The sequence below is a fragment of the Ursus maritimus genome, unplaced genomic scaffold (assembly GCF_017311325.1).
Source record: "Ursus maritimus isolate PB19 unplaced genomic scaffold, ASM1731132v1 scaffold_19, whole genome shotgun sequence".
In the NCBI taxonomy this organism is placed as follows: domain Eukaryota; kingdom Metazoa; phylum Chordata; class Mammalia; order Carnivora; family Ursidae; genus Ursus; species Ursus maritimus.
The window spans coordinates 28,880,175-28,894,815 of NW_024424341.1; the positions used below are offsets into that span (position 1 = coordinate 28,880,175).

General features: G+C 59.2%; 1 protein-coding gene across 3 annotated transcripts in view; it reads right to left on the minus strand.

Moving 5' to 3' along the window:
• The window catches only part of BCAR1 (BCAR1 scaffold protein, Cas family member), a 36,676-nt gene that overhangs the window by 12,564 nt on the left and 9,471 nt on the right, over positions 1–14,641 (minus strand). Inside the window, exons 1-2 of one of the 3 annotated variants that reach the window (XM_040633598.1) lie at positions 11,027–11,183; positions 1,227–1,838 (exon numbers count right to left, since the gene is read on the minus strand). In XM_040633598.1, the coding sequence (XP_040489532.1) occupies positions 1,227–1,838; positions 11,027–11,038 (624 nt within the window). In that variant the 5' untranslated portion in view covers positions 11,039–11,183. Of the gene's footprint in view, positions 1–1,226; positions 1,839–11,026; positions 11,184–14,641 lie in introns of those variants that run through there. The other 2 variants (XM_040633596.1, XM_040633597.1) reach the window with 2 other exon arrangements.

Genomic DNA, 14,641 nt, shown 5'->3' on the forward strand with positions numbered 1-14,641 from the left:
TGGGCATTGAAACACAGGCCAAAGGTGAAAAGAGGCTGCTCTCGACTTGGCCCAGACAGGGTCTCCCTTTTCAGTTTGCCTCCATCCCACAGGCAGATGAACTTGGGGGTATGACACACAGGCAGGCCTGTGGGGAGCTGAGGGTGCCGCCCTCGGGCCCCTGTCCCCCAGCCCAGCATCCCCTGGCAACAGCCCACACACATGGTGACCTCTGAGAAGCGCTCCTCTGGCAATCCCACAGGCAGCATCCTCCCCACGGTCTAGGCGTCACAAACAGGTCACTCCGCCGGCCCACTCACATGCCCCAGGAGAGAAGGGCTGGGTGTCTGCAGAGCCAGGAATGGCCAGAAGATGTGCTCTGTGGCCATCCAAGGAGCTGACACATACGGGACTCACGGGAGCCCCTGGGCACGAGGTGGCCGGCCTCTCCCCTCTGTGCTCCTCCTCTCCCTGCTAGCCGGGGCGCTGACGTGCTGGCTGGAGCTCACGCAGCAGCCGCCCCGACCCAGGAGATGCAAGCCCCGTGTTAAGGGTGGTGGAGTTCAAAAGACAGACTGAGGTATGGCCCCTGATACTCCATCCCTACACTGCTCATACACAAACCATGATACGTGAGAAAGAGAAGTCTCTTATTCCATCTACTCCTGTGGATTTTCGGCCATTCTTACCTAACTGCTATACTGAGCTCCCTCCTTCTAGCGCTGCCCCCAATGACCCCTCCCTCTCCTGGGTGCCTTGCCCCCCACCCTGCACTCCATGGGCAGAATGACTTCACTAGAACATGGACGGGGCAAGTCACTTCTACTCAAATCCCTCCACCTTCAGCAGGCGTCTGGTCCTTCGGGAGCGCCAGGTCCCCCGATGGGGTTGGTCCCCAGCCTGCTGCCTAGGCATCAGTTGCCAAGTCCTGCCTGCCCACCCCCTCCAGACTTCCAGGCCTTTGACAGAGACTGCATCCTTTGCTGGGGACACCCTCCCACTGGGGTTTGTCTGCTGAAGGCCACCTCAGGGTCCAAGGCCAGCCTGGATATCTGCTCTGTGGGCTGTCTGTCCATCTTCAGTAGCTGGATAACACCACCCCAAACACCTCCCGCTTGGCCCAGAACAAACATGTGGCTGCTGCTGGAGCCCTGGAGACCCCAAGGGTGCCCGGCTGGGTCCAGAAACCAGCGCCTGGGAAAAACTCCCAGGGGATGGATTGCCCGGTCATGCCAGGGCAGCCTTACCTTTGCCGGTGTCTTCGTCCCCTCCCAGCTGCGTGCGTCCATAGATGGGGGCACCTGGTAGATGTCATGCCCTATTCCAGCAGCAGGTGGCACCTGGTAAATGTCCTGGGCGGGGCTGCCAGGCCCTGGGGGCACCTGGTAAAGGTCTGGGGCTGGGCTGGAAAAAGGGTGATGGGGCATCTGCTTCGAGAATGTAGATGTCTGCTTCGCTGGGGGAGACTGGAACTGTGGGCTGGGCCCAGGGGCTTGGTAGAGGCCTTGCTGAGTCTTGCTGGGGGTGGGCACTAGGTAGACGCTATCAGGCTGGGGCTGGTATGTGGCAGGAAGCATGGGCGTGTACTGGGCAGCCGGGGCGTGCAGGCCAGGCTGGGGCTGGGCCGAGGTGGTGGGTGGGCCGGGTCCAGGTCCTGCTGGCTTCTTGTCGTGCATGCCCACCAGGATCTTAAGGCGGTTCCCGGGCACAATGCCTTGGCGCCCATGCAGTGAGCAGAGCCACCAGCCATCCAGGCCCTGTGTGTCCCGCTCCAGCACAGTCATGATGTCGCCCTTGCGGAAGGAGAGCTCATCCGGAGACTCGGCCACGTTGTCATAGAGGGCTTTGGCCAGCACGTTCTGGGGAGAGAGGACACAGGTGGGCATGAGGATGGGTGTCAGGGGCTTGGCGGGCTGCCCAGCTGCCACCCAAGGCAACTCATCCTGGCCCTGAGAAAGGAAAGGTCTGAGGACATCCTGGGGCCTCTGCCCCTACTCCTTCCGGCAGAGAGGCCCAGCTGATCCTGGCATTTTTCAAATAAGCCTAGACAGTTCCTCAAAATCCTCCCGACTGCAGCCACCACCTACACTCCAGGGATGGCACTCAACATCCTCTTGGAAACCACGCCAAAGTCACACTACAACCCAGACCAACACTGGGGAGGACAGCAATAATGACGAGGATGTCCAGCACGTTCTGGAAGAACATAGGATGCACACCCTCCCTGCTCCGACTCAACGGCCCTGCGGCCCTGCCAACCGAGAGGAAAAAACGAGCGCGTGGGGGGGCCTGCAGGGACAAAGTGGCCACCATCTGCAGACCGCGTGATCGTCTACGGAACAACTCCAACAAACCAGAACCAGCAACTGATGAGAAAGAAACACAGAGAAGCCCACGCAACAACAAGAAGCTACTGGTTACCCAGGAATTAATCGAGCAAAGACAGCAGGAGACCTCAGAGCAAAAAATGTGTACGTTCTGCCAAAAGGCTCAGGGAAGAACCCGAATAAAAGAGAGCACACCAAGGTCGCGGCGGGATGACGAAGCACTATATAAAAGGCCAATCTGCCCAAGCTTACTTAATAAGTTACCATTATTAACAAAAATGCCAGCAGTTTGTTCATTTAAAGGAATTTGACCAAAGAAAAAGAATCCTTCCAGAACAAATGCAGAAATAGAGGTCCACGAGTAAGCAGGTCAGTTCAATGAAGTGCAAAGGGGCATGCTCTTTTCGGGCTTCGAGGATGATCTAGGACTGTGGACTGGCGAGCGCGCCCAGGACCAGTGCCCCGGGACAGGGCTGGCGGACAGCCCTGCGGCAGGAGCCCCGAGGGCGACATCACGGCAGCCCCCCAGGGCAGTGGGGAAGGCCAGCGCGGCTTCCCCGGTGGTGTGAGGGAACTCCCTCACCGTAGGAAGAAAAATCACTTCGCACGCTCACCTCACATTATATACACAGGACAACTAAAGACCCAAGTGTGAAAGATAAACTCTAGCTCCAACAAAAGAAAAAACTGGGGAGAATATCTTTGTGATCTCAAAGTGGGAAAAATTTATGAAATACAAGTCTAAAAACAAAGACTGCAAAAGCACAAAACATAAGGCTAACACAAGGACAGAGATAAACTCAACCGCACCGAAGTGGAAGGGCTGCCACTGGAGAGGGGGCACCACAAAGAGGACAGAGTAACGGGTCACCAAGTGACAGGGATGAATCTACAATCTGGAGCATTCTACAAATCAGCAGAGCAAAGACGAGACACTAACAGAAAACCAACCCAACACGAATAGTGTGAGGGGAGAACAGTCTGGAGGGGAGAAGGACTGGCCAAGAGCACTAGGAAGGCTGCTCAGGGTTCCAGCCAGCACGTGAGGACGCTGTGCGGCCCTGCTCAGGGTTCCAGCCAGCACGTGAGGACGCTGTGCGGCCCTGCTCCGTGCCCCAGCAGGTGTCCAGGTATCTGGTGAGGAAGGCCGGCCACACCCTCCTCAGTTAGAATAACAGGCAGGACGTCTCCTACCCAGAACCCTTCATGTAAACATTATAAATGTCACGAAACAATTCTATGTATTTTCCAGACATCCAAAGACAAACTCTACACACATGACAGTAGCAGGGGTGCTTCTGGAAAAGGGAGGCAGCAGGAATCAACGAGGAAAATACAGCAAAACAAGAAAGGGGTCTCACGCGGACAGTGGACTGCCCAAGAGGAGCAGTAGCCTCCCCCAGCCCCACGTTCTACCCCATCATTGTCCTGGTAATTCTCCCAGCCACCCAAGAAGCAGGCACTGCTAAGGGGCTCTATTACTCAGCAAACCCTCCCGGAGAGGGACATGAGCTCCACGTGGCCCTGGCATGGAGAGGCCATGCTGCTAAGCACCCTGTGTGCGACCTGGGGAGGGCCTTGGGGGAGACTGGGCTAGAGGCAGGAGGACCCAAGCACTGGCAGACACCAAGCCAGCAGGCCCAGAACCTCGCTGGCCCCTGTGTTCTCAGTCCTCAGTCTCTGCCTGCTGCTTCCCTCGAGCAGCTGCCAGGATCAGGCTGGACCCACAGATATCAGAGAGGGTCCGCAGGAGAGGGCAGGAGCGAAGGAGGTACCTGCTGTGGTCCCCAGGGAGCAGAGGAATGAGGGGGTCCATTTCTCCAGAGCCAATCAGAGCCTCCAGACCCAGAAAGAGTCAGACACTGGGAAGTTGGGAAGCAACAGGGGCCAGGTGGGCGGAGAGAAGCCAGCCCAGGCGGGCAGCTCCCAGAGAGCACAGAAGGCAGGTTCACCCCGTACCACCGCGAGCCCTCGGAACTGCTGGCTGCCACAACCCTGCCTACGTCACAACTACGATGCTTATATTCCACCGGAGCTTTCATCCTGCATCAAACATAACTTGAACTTAAAAAAAAAAATGGTGAAAGGGTAAGAACAACAGTGTGAATGTTTGGGACAATGGGGGATGCTTTCTCTTCCTGTTTTTCAGAATTTCTCAGTTTGTATTTAATGAGCATTTCTTGGCCTGGGGTTTGAAAAAATACACATCCTGAAAAAGAACAGTGGACTACCTCCTAGGCTTCAAGGCAGGATGGGACAGAGGAGGCTGAAGCAGGTCCAGAGGTCATAGCCCCAGGAGGAGCAGGCAGGGGCAGGAGCTGTCCTGCAGCCCATGGGGGCCCATGGGCCCCATCCCCAGGCTGCCTGCAAGAAAAGCAAGTTTCCCAAATATGGTCTGCAGCCTGCCTCAGGGAATCACATCCCGTCAGGAGGCGGGACACCCGGCCTACCCTCCCCCTGTGACCCCAGAACACAGAGCCACCCCACTGGGTCCCCCCAGCCCCTGCCCTGGTGACCACAGGAAGTGCCAGCAGAGTGAGTCACAGGAAAATTCCCCTCCAGCCCAGTCAGAGGGGGCGGGTTGCAGACAGAGGGGACTGCCCCTCAGAGGCCCCTCACCTCTCAGGAGGACAGCCCAGGGAAGGCTGGCAGAGGGGCCTCGGCCAGGCCCTGCCAGCCAGTGCCGGGTGCTCAAGAAAGCTGGTAGGCTCTACAGAGGGCAAGGTCGGCTGGGGAAGAAGGAAGGCGGGGGAGGGTCTGCCCAGGCCCAGGAGAGCTACTGGGGCCTCCCGCACCCAGGGTGGCCAGCCCCCACCCCCTTGGCATGTGCTCACTGAGCAGTCAAGGCCAACAACGGCTGCAACTGTATAGTCTGGGGCGGCTGGAGCCAGGCTGGGAAGCACCTCTCGGGCTGGGCATGTGGCACAGAGTGCCTGGCACCAGGAGCTCCCCCATCTGCATCAGCTGGTGCCCCCACCCAGAGCCCCAGAGGCAGCCTCTCCACCGCCCAGCGCCCGAATCCTGGGCACTGCTGGTGCCCAAGTACTCCAGCTGGCCGAGCATCCCAGCTTTGGGCCTCCAAGCCTCCCCAGCTGTTCCTGAGATGCATTCCTCCTTGCTCCTCCTTCCTTCTGAGTCGCTCAGCAGCAGCTAAAACCAGACCTGGGTCTCCCTCCACTGCTGGGGGACTCGGGGCAAGTCCCCGAGCCTCTTTGAATATCCAGATCCCCTGTGCTAAGGCAACAGTCCTGGCTTCATAGGATTGTTCTTTTGTTCCACGAAAGATTTGCCCGGCTCCTGCTCTCTGCCAGGTGCTGGGCCAGGTTCTGCAAGACAGTGCGGGCCTAGCTTGTCCAGACCCCTGTCTGCATGGGGCTTACGTTCCAGGGGAGCAAAGAGCAAACAATTTGTTAGGGCAGGGGGGAAAACTGCGGCACCTAAAATAATGTGGGACAGGACCACTGCACACAGGGTGGTCAGAGATGACCTCCCCAACCAAGGAGGTGACATTTCAGATGACTCCTGAAGAATGGAAACCAGGCACCACGACACCAGCTAGGGAAGAGCACACAGGCAGAGGATGGGCATGAGCCGAGGCCGCCGCGGAGGAAGAGGCTGGAGGGAGACAAGGTTGTGGCCCTGGAGCGGCAGGCAGGCCGGAGCCAGTCACACTGGAGGAGGCTCTGGGACAGTGCATGAGAGCTCAGTAAATGTCATCAAATGGTGGCGCCCTGTGGCAGGTAAGCCCAACCAGGGCAAAGCCTCCATAGAGCACCTGCGCTTTTCTGCTCTGGACACATTCCCCAGGACCTGCTGTCTCGCCCCAACATGCACGAAGGGCCAGCCCCCCAGAGCCTGAGCCAATTAGGTGCTTCCCCCCACCTCATAAGGGGGCACAGCTGTGACCTCTAGAGGAGCGCACCGTCAGTGTGCCATCATGGTCTGGGCAGATGCTGCCAGCCGTCTGTGTCCAAGGGACCACAGAGAGCGCTGCCTGACTTACCCCACGGCTCTGGCCAACCTCATTCCTGCCTCAGGAAACCTTCCACCGTGCCCTGCTTCTCCAGAACATGATCACTCCTCCAGGCACATTCCCAAGCCCCTCCTTGGGCACGTACTCCCCGTTGCCCCCAACTCAAAATCCTGACCAAAACGTCTTGTTACTGCCTTCTTCATGCCCTCTGATGCAGGTGCCCAGGATGGGGGTGGGGGCTGTGTCCAGCATGGACCCCTCAGGTACCCAAGCATGGAGCCTGGCCCTCAATGGGTGGCTTCGGCAGAAGTCCCCTTGCAGAAGACAGTATCCTAGCCTCCCTGGGAGCAGCCAGGAAGGGGGCTCACTCACCCCAGAAGGAGGGGGAGAAGAGAACCCCCAGCCCGATGCCAACACTCCCGAGGCAGCAGCCTGCCAGCCAGGCCTGCTCAGAACAACACCATGGGTGTTGCACACGGGAGCCAACACGGCTGTCCCACAGGCCCTGCCTGGCTCTTAGAATGGCCCTCATTGTGTCCTCGGGTCCTGTGGGCACCAGACCCACCCGGGCTGGGTGGGCTCTCAGAAATGGAGTCTCTGGGCCTCGGCCACAGGTGGGCACAGGTCTGGAGGACCGCCCCAGCCATCTGACGGCTTTGCGGGTCTCTTCCTTGGCTTCGCCAGATGCTCTGGGGAGCGCTGGATATGCTCTTGGTACCCCCAAACCCTGACTCTGTGGGAAGGCAGGACCTGGCAACTGGGACTGGCGAGGAGACAGGAGTGACAGGTTCACAGTAACAGCAATGATGACAGGCTCTGTCGGGAGCAGGCTCTTCTGCGTACTTCAGTCATCCCTTCTAGCCTTATGAGACGCTCCGATTACTTCCCCCTAACAGATAGGGAAACTGAGGTGCAGAGCAGTTACTCAACTCGCTAGGGACACAATCAGGAAGCAGCAGAGGCAGACCTGTGCCCTATGATAACACAGAGCTAGATGGCTCCCGTGGTGATGCTTACGTTTCTGGAAGCCAGGAGTGGAAATCTGACAGGCCTTTTCCTCTCCCCCTGTCCCTCAGCCCCAACACACACACACACACACACACACACACACACACACAGCCCCAAGCATAGAGCTTCACACACAGTAGTCACTCTGGAAACACTAGTTCCCTTCATACCCAGAACCATCTCACACTTGGGCCAAGATTATTTCTGGGGTATTCTGTTTGCTTGTCCCAAGGAGCCCCCAGTGGCTAATGGATACAGGCCCAATGCATGTGTGTCTGAATGGCAGTCTGCGTCCACAATCCCTACTGTCTGGTGCCCTGGGAAACCCCCTGGAAAGGCAGCAGCCAGGGGCCCACCGGTCAGGGTCCCAACCATCCCCTCCCACTCTGAGGACAGTCTCTTCCCTTCCCAGACGTCCCCACACCCTTGTCCTTGGTGAACTCCGTCCCAGCCAGCCTTATCATCACTCCCCTAATACACCTAGGAGCAACTGAGTAGCCAGGGTTTGGGCTCGAGTCCTCAGTGCTCGACTGTCAAGGAGCAAAACCGTGGGCAGGCCTCTACTTCAGAGCCTTCCCAAGGCGAGCATGGCTCCTGCCCTAGCCACCTCAGGAGTGCCTGTGGCTCACAGGACAGAGCTGGGATGTGCAGGTCCTCAGCCCTCTGACACTCAGCCCCTCGAGGACTAAAAACCCACGTGTACTGGCCACCGCCAGCAGTTCCCTCACACAAACACGGGTCATGGCTGAGCCTTGGCTACAGCGGCAACAGCAGATGCTTCCGTGTCCCGGGCCAGCTCTGGGCTGGAAGCAGGACCCTGCCCCACCCTTGCCAGGGCATCCCAGACACTGTCCCTGGGAGGCTGAGCAGAGAAGGAAAGGCGGCATGGGCAGGGCCCTCCTGCTGGAGGACACAGCATCTGCAGCCCCTGACGCACCAGAGAGGGTGACAACAAGCAAGCTGGAGTCGGAGCACCAAGATGGCAGGGTGGCAGAGCCCTGTACCCTGCAGCCCATTCCAACTGCTAGCAGCTTGGGAACAGTCTCCAACCCCTTTAGAACCCTCACCACTGCCACCCAGCCCAGGGAAGTGAGCCAGACCGGCAGAACCCAGACCTGCGCACTTGACTACCCATTACTCTCCTTCTCTGCTCCTGGGGCCCTGGGGGGAAGACTCAGGATTCTTGAGTGGCCGGCTGGTTCACTACTGGGATTTAGTCTCTCGGAGAGGGCTCGGCATGAGGCAGACCTTTACTTCAGGGAAAACCCCAGCCCCAGGTATGTCATCATGGAGGGGAAGAGGCAGAAGGAATGGCCCTAGCGGAGACAGGAGAGACCACATTCCTTCTAAGACCCCAGTTTCTCTACCTTGACATCTAAAGCCCCCTGCAGCTCTGCCACTCTCCAGTCCTAAATGGTAACTTAATTTGCAGCAACCCTTAAAGCTGCACCAACCACTTCAGCAGGAATAGAGGGGGGCACAATGGTACAAAACTGGGGTTCTCACTCAAATAAAAGTACCAAATCCCTGATTTCTGGGATGCACAGTAGAGATGAGGGTCTGAGACAGGGCCCTGGCACTCCAGGCCAGTACCTCCCTCCTTACTTAGAAGTGGAAGGAATCAGGGCAGCAAGACAGTAGAGTCAGGGGGGCAGAGGGCCCAGCCCCACCCCCTTCCTTGAAGGGAGACCACCCTTCAGCCCCTTATTTGGGGGCCCTGAGGGCCCAGAGAGAGAGAAGCTTGCCCAGTGTCTTTGCTGGAGAATGATCCCTATCACCCCAGCCCTACACCTTGCTCTCCAAGTGCGACTCCAACACTGTCGCTCACCCCTCCGGAAAGCCTCCCAGGGTGCGCACCGGGCCTCTGGTTCTGGCTGCCCCAATTGGCTGTGGGATCCTGAGAGGTGGGGGAGGGAGTTTTCCAGGTCCACCAGAAAAGGGCGATGGGAACTCCTAGAACAATGGATGCCAGGAGGGGACCACAAAAGCGCAGCCCTGGACCAAGAAGGACCCCACCAAGTTGGCAGCCAGTAGAGCACGGCAGCACCCCAAGGCCCAGAGCACTCCCAACCCAGGGGTGGGGGTGGCAGAAGACACGTGAGGCAGAGCAAGGGTCTGTACTGGGAGACTAAGGTCTGAATCCAATCCCCCGAGAACAAGTACCTTCCCTCTCTGTGCCTCAGTCTCCCCATCTGTAGGACAACAGGGAGAGCAGCTGTCTCAGGGGCCTTTCCGGCTCAGGATGCCCTAGTGGTGCTGACCTTACCTCAATCCCCTGTCCAGGCCTGAGGAGATGGTCCTAGCAGCCCACAGCCCTCACACCCTGGCTCAGCACAAACTATAACAGCCAAAGGCTCCAGATCTCCTCCTGGAACCAAGGATGACTGTCCTGGCAGAACCTGGGGCTGCCCTGCCTCCACCCAGTTCCCACGGGGCTCCTTCCTTGCCCAGGGCAAGCATGTAGTGGGTGCTGCTGCCAGAAGGGCATGCCAGCAGCTCCTCCCACACCTAGCCCACACCCGCTCTTGTAGGCCCATCAGCCCTGCCACCCCAGGACCCCACATCATCAGCTCTCCACCCAGGAAAGGAAATGGGGACAGGAAGACATGTCTCTCAGAAAGATGAGGAACATGTCCCAGCCTGGCTGAATATGCAGAAGAATCACGGCAAACCAGGAGAGTGCCTCCAGCCTAGACCCTCATGGTAGGGTAGGAAAAGAGAAGCTCCATGTCCTCAAGACTGACAAGTGAGCTGCTACCCCCAGTGTGGGATCCAAGACCCCAAAATCTTCCCAGGCAATAACTGGCCCATGGACCCCAAGCACCCCAGTCCTCAGCAAGTCTCAACTTCTCTGACTCCTTCAATACTGCTCTGACCTGTGCCTCGCAGCAGTGAGGGGCTGGGCGCTCTGGGGGACGCCGGAGTGTGGCGGCCAGCTCTTCCCCCAGCTCCACGGTGCAGCCCTAGACTCCTGCCGCCAGGACCCGGCTTCAACCTCAGTATTTGCAACCCGGGTAGGTAAAGGCGGAAAAGTGCCTGCCCCCAGGCCCGGAATCCCGCGCAGACAGGCCGGGGATGAATCATTAACAGACCCAGGATAGGCTCTCCAGCAGCACCAACACCTCCTCGCACTTGTTTGCTCAACCCCTAGCCTGGGGGCGGGGAGGGGCAGCTCCTCACTCCAAAACACACAGATGGACCAAGGATGGACCACCAGCCCCCGTCCTGGAAATCCACGCCTCCTGGAAGTTCATGGTCCAAGGAATCTCGGACCTGTCCCTGTAGCTGAGGAAACTGAGGCTCGGAGATGGGTCTCACAGGCCCAAGGTCACCCAACAGGCAGCGGCCGGCAGGGGGAGAGCGGGACTCCGGCCAGCAACTTTCCCGGATCCAGGAACTTTCCTGCCGGCCAGCGGCCCCTGAGTCCCGCCCTTCTAAACAGGCTCTGGGATCCTCCGTAGTCCTCGCCTCCGGGCGCCCCCGCCACGGCGGGAGAGGGGTTCCAGAACCTCGGACCCCTGCCTGGTCGCGGCCCCGCGAAGGCGCCAGCGGCCAGCGGTTCCCAGGACCCGCAGGTCCGGCAGGAAATGCCACTCATTTAACTCTTTCTCGCTAGGGACCGCCCCGGGCGCGGACTGGGCGGTCACCTCGAAGCCGATACGCGGACGCCGGTCGGCGCTCGCAGAAGCACGGACCCCGCCCCGCGCTCCCGGACCCGGGCCGCGTCGCCCGGACTCACCAGGTAGTTCATCGTGTCGGGCCGGTCTGGGGCCCCGCCTCCCCGCAGGGGCGCACACCAAGCTGCCCGCCCCGCGCGCTCTCGGGGCCCCGAGAAGGCCGCAGCCGCCCGGGTCCCGGTCTGGCTCCGACCGCTTCAGCCACCACGCTTGCTGCCGCCACCACCGCCCAGAGAAGGTCCCACCTCGCTCCGCCCGCCGCCGCAGCCGTCGCCGCGGCCCGGCCGGCCCAGCCCGGCTCCCAGCATGCCCGGCCGCGCGCGCCCATTGGCCACTGTGGCTCCCCATGCAAATGAGCCGCCGGCCGGCCCTGGGGGCGCGGGCGCGCGCTGCCCAGCGGGACCGCCCCTAACCCCCCCCCTCACAGGGCACCCGCCCCACGGCACCCGCCTGCTACCAGGCTTCGAGGCTGACACGGGGGATATCACCTTTTCTCCAAATGCACGTCCCCCCGCCCTCCTTCAAGGGCGAGAACGCGTCCCTCCTCAAGGACTAAGCAAACCCCCCCTCTTCTGGGAAGACTGCCGGGATTACCCCTCCAACATGCGCCGCTGCAGCCCCCATAACGCTAGCCTCAAGTCGACTTCTGCCTTCACCACCCACCAAACCCTGGGGATTCCGCACGTGCCCATGGGGCCCTCCGACTCAGATATGAATCTAGAAATAACACGGAAGGGGCATACCGCAGCTGGCAGAAAAGTAATAAGGACCACCTCACCAACTCTGGTCAGGACTACCCTGAAAGCCCCATGAAATGAAGACTCAAGGCAGGGAAGCTGGGAACTCCAACAGGTCCCATAATCCAAGAGGCACAGAGCCACAGGGCTCATCCTGTTCTACCAGACATGCCTGAGGCTCCAGCCTACCCAGGGTCAAGTGACTCACCATCTCCCACCTTCTCCACTGAATTGAATGGAGCGATAGTGAAGCTTCCCCCCATGGTCTCAGTTCTGCCCTAGGAGCTCTGCTCCCACCCCAATCCCTCAGTCAGTCCTGTCCAGGCCTAACACCATTCCCAACAACATGGGGGGTGGGAGGTTGGCAGGAATGAGAGGGAAGGAAGAACCACCACAGGGAAACTGAGTGGAGAGTGCCTTGGTTCTAGGGAGCCCCCGTCCCCCGGCTGCAGGTCAGCTACCGTCCCCCCACACAGCCAGAGTGTGCCAGAATCCAGGGTTGCACAATGGTCCGCAGCAATGTCTAGGATAGAATCAGCTCCAGACCCAGACAGTACAGGGCCTTATCTCCAGGCTCCTGAGCCGGTTTCCTAGACCACCTGCCGATCTCACCAACCTGTCAGGCAGCTCACAATGCCAGGGAAGCAGTGGGTCCAACCTGGCTTTGCCCTGCAGGGAACCCTCAGGCATGGCCTATAAAATACATACAAGCCCAAGGTGGACCCACAGCTGCCCCTACACCTGAACACATACCTGACACCCAGGGCTCAGCAGACTCAGCCCCTGGGCAGGTAGGCCACCTCAGCCCTCTCCCATCTGTAAAATGAAGGGGTTGGGCTAGGGGCCCCGGGACAGCTTGTTAAAAATGACATTCCTTGGGGCACCTGGCTGGCTCAGTTGGTAGAGCATGCAACTCGATCTCGGGGTTGAGTTTGATCCCCACATTGTGTGTAGAGATTACTTAAAAATAAAATCTTTAAAAAAAAATCAGATTCCTAGTTCTCCTCTCTTCAGAAAAACTGGGTGTGCAGGGACCTAGACATCTGCATTTCCTCAAAACTTCACAGGGACCCACTAGACAGAACTCATGGCCTGGGGGGGAGGGGGAAGTAAGGAGCAGTGGGATTTGTGACCCAGAGTCCTCAAGAAGGAATGGGGCAACTAGCTGCCACCCTATGCCCTCCCCAAGACTGGCCCCCTTATCTGGAATTGCCCACTTACCCACAAGAGGAGCCGGCTGTCAGGGAAACACTACCTAGGGCATCCCCTCCCACCGTTCTCAATGTCTCTGCCCCAAAGTCAGGCATGGAGCTGTGGGCTCAGCCCCTCCTAAACCCTGACCCTGTCCTCAGCCCAGCTAGCACCAGAGGTTCCAAGGAAGCAGATCCGAACCAGCTGGGCCATGCGTGAGAATTTGTGCTGGATGCAGGGGGTCCTTAGGTTTTCCAGGGTCTCCACTCCTGTGGGGAGAGGAGGGGAGACCAGGCCTCACAGCCAGGCAGAACCCTCCAGGCAAGTCTCTGCAGGGGTGGGCGGGGACACAAAAGGCCTGGCCCTCAACGGGCTGGCCCTACTCCATCCTAGCTGGCCTTGGGAGAGAGAAGGCGGCTGGCTGGGACCAAGGGAACAGGAGACCTTCCTGACTCTGGCTCTGGATTAAAGCAGCCCTGGAGGCGGGGTTGCTGGTGTGGGCCGGCAGGCGGGGGAGGGGAACCCCGCTCAGGCGGAGGCATTTCAAAAATTTGCTCCTTTTTCACTTAAACTCCCTCCCACTCCCCAAGCCTGTGCCTCCCAGAATGGCATTTCCGCTTTGTAATCAAGGCCCTAGGATCTGTGCCCTACTGTGATGGAAGAGTGGTAACTGGAAGGGGAGAGAACTGCCCCCTCCCAGGCCTGCAGGTAGATGGCTGGGGGAGGGGCACCCACTGGGCAGGCTCTGGCTGGGGTGTATGGGGAAGCAGACCCTCAGTGCCAAGAAGCTCTGACAGTGATCACAGCCCCCAGGACAGCCTCCACGCTGGCCCTGGACCAAGGGCTCTATGACTATGTGCTCATTTCAGGCCCACAGCAATCCTGCAAAACAGGTTTCATGATTAGCCCCACTTTCCTGATGAAGAGGTTGAGACCCCGTTTACCTCCCCTTGCCCCACCCTACAGGGTCCCACCACAAAAGGATCAGAGCTGGTGGCCAGGGAAGGCACCACGGGGCTGCTAGACAGGCGGGGCTCCGGGACAGGACAGGATGGGAACGAAGGGGCAGGGGCACTAGGGCTCAGAGACCCCAAAGGACAAGCAGCTGAGACGCAAGCACTCCCCCCAAACACAAATGCGTTCAGAAGTTCAGAACCGGGGCCCAGTACCACCTCTCCAACATGGAGTGCAGGGCAGTGGGGGGCCATGAGGATGAGCCTGGAGAAGGGAGAGAAGGTGTTACTGGCTGGAGGCAGCCTGGGATCTCCTGCCTGGAGGCTGGAGGGGGGATATCACCAACCCCTCCCCTGGGGCCCAGAGTAGCGGTCTCTGTAGGCAACATGGTGGGACCAGCGCATGGGGACAACGGTTCCCACCTGTCCATTAAAGTGTCCACTGGGGTGAGTGGGGAGAAGATCTCGGGACCCAGCTCCCACTTTCTGGGCTTTTTGGGTCATCTTCTTCGGGTCAGACCCAGCGCACAAAGAACTGTTCTTGCTTTAGGCCCAACAATGTCTGCTGTAGCACGTGAACAGCAAACAAAGGGGGGGCCTAACTGAAAGGCCCACCTGTAGGGGACTGGCTAGACCACAATGGCCTCTCCATGGAATACTGTGCAGCTCTTAAGGTGGCTACTTTCAAAGGCCGAAATCATGCAAGAAAACGCTTGTGACAATGGGAAGTGACAAGAGCAGGCTACAATGGCTTGCACAGTGTGACTGCAGGCAGCCCCTTTCCCAGCAGCACGAG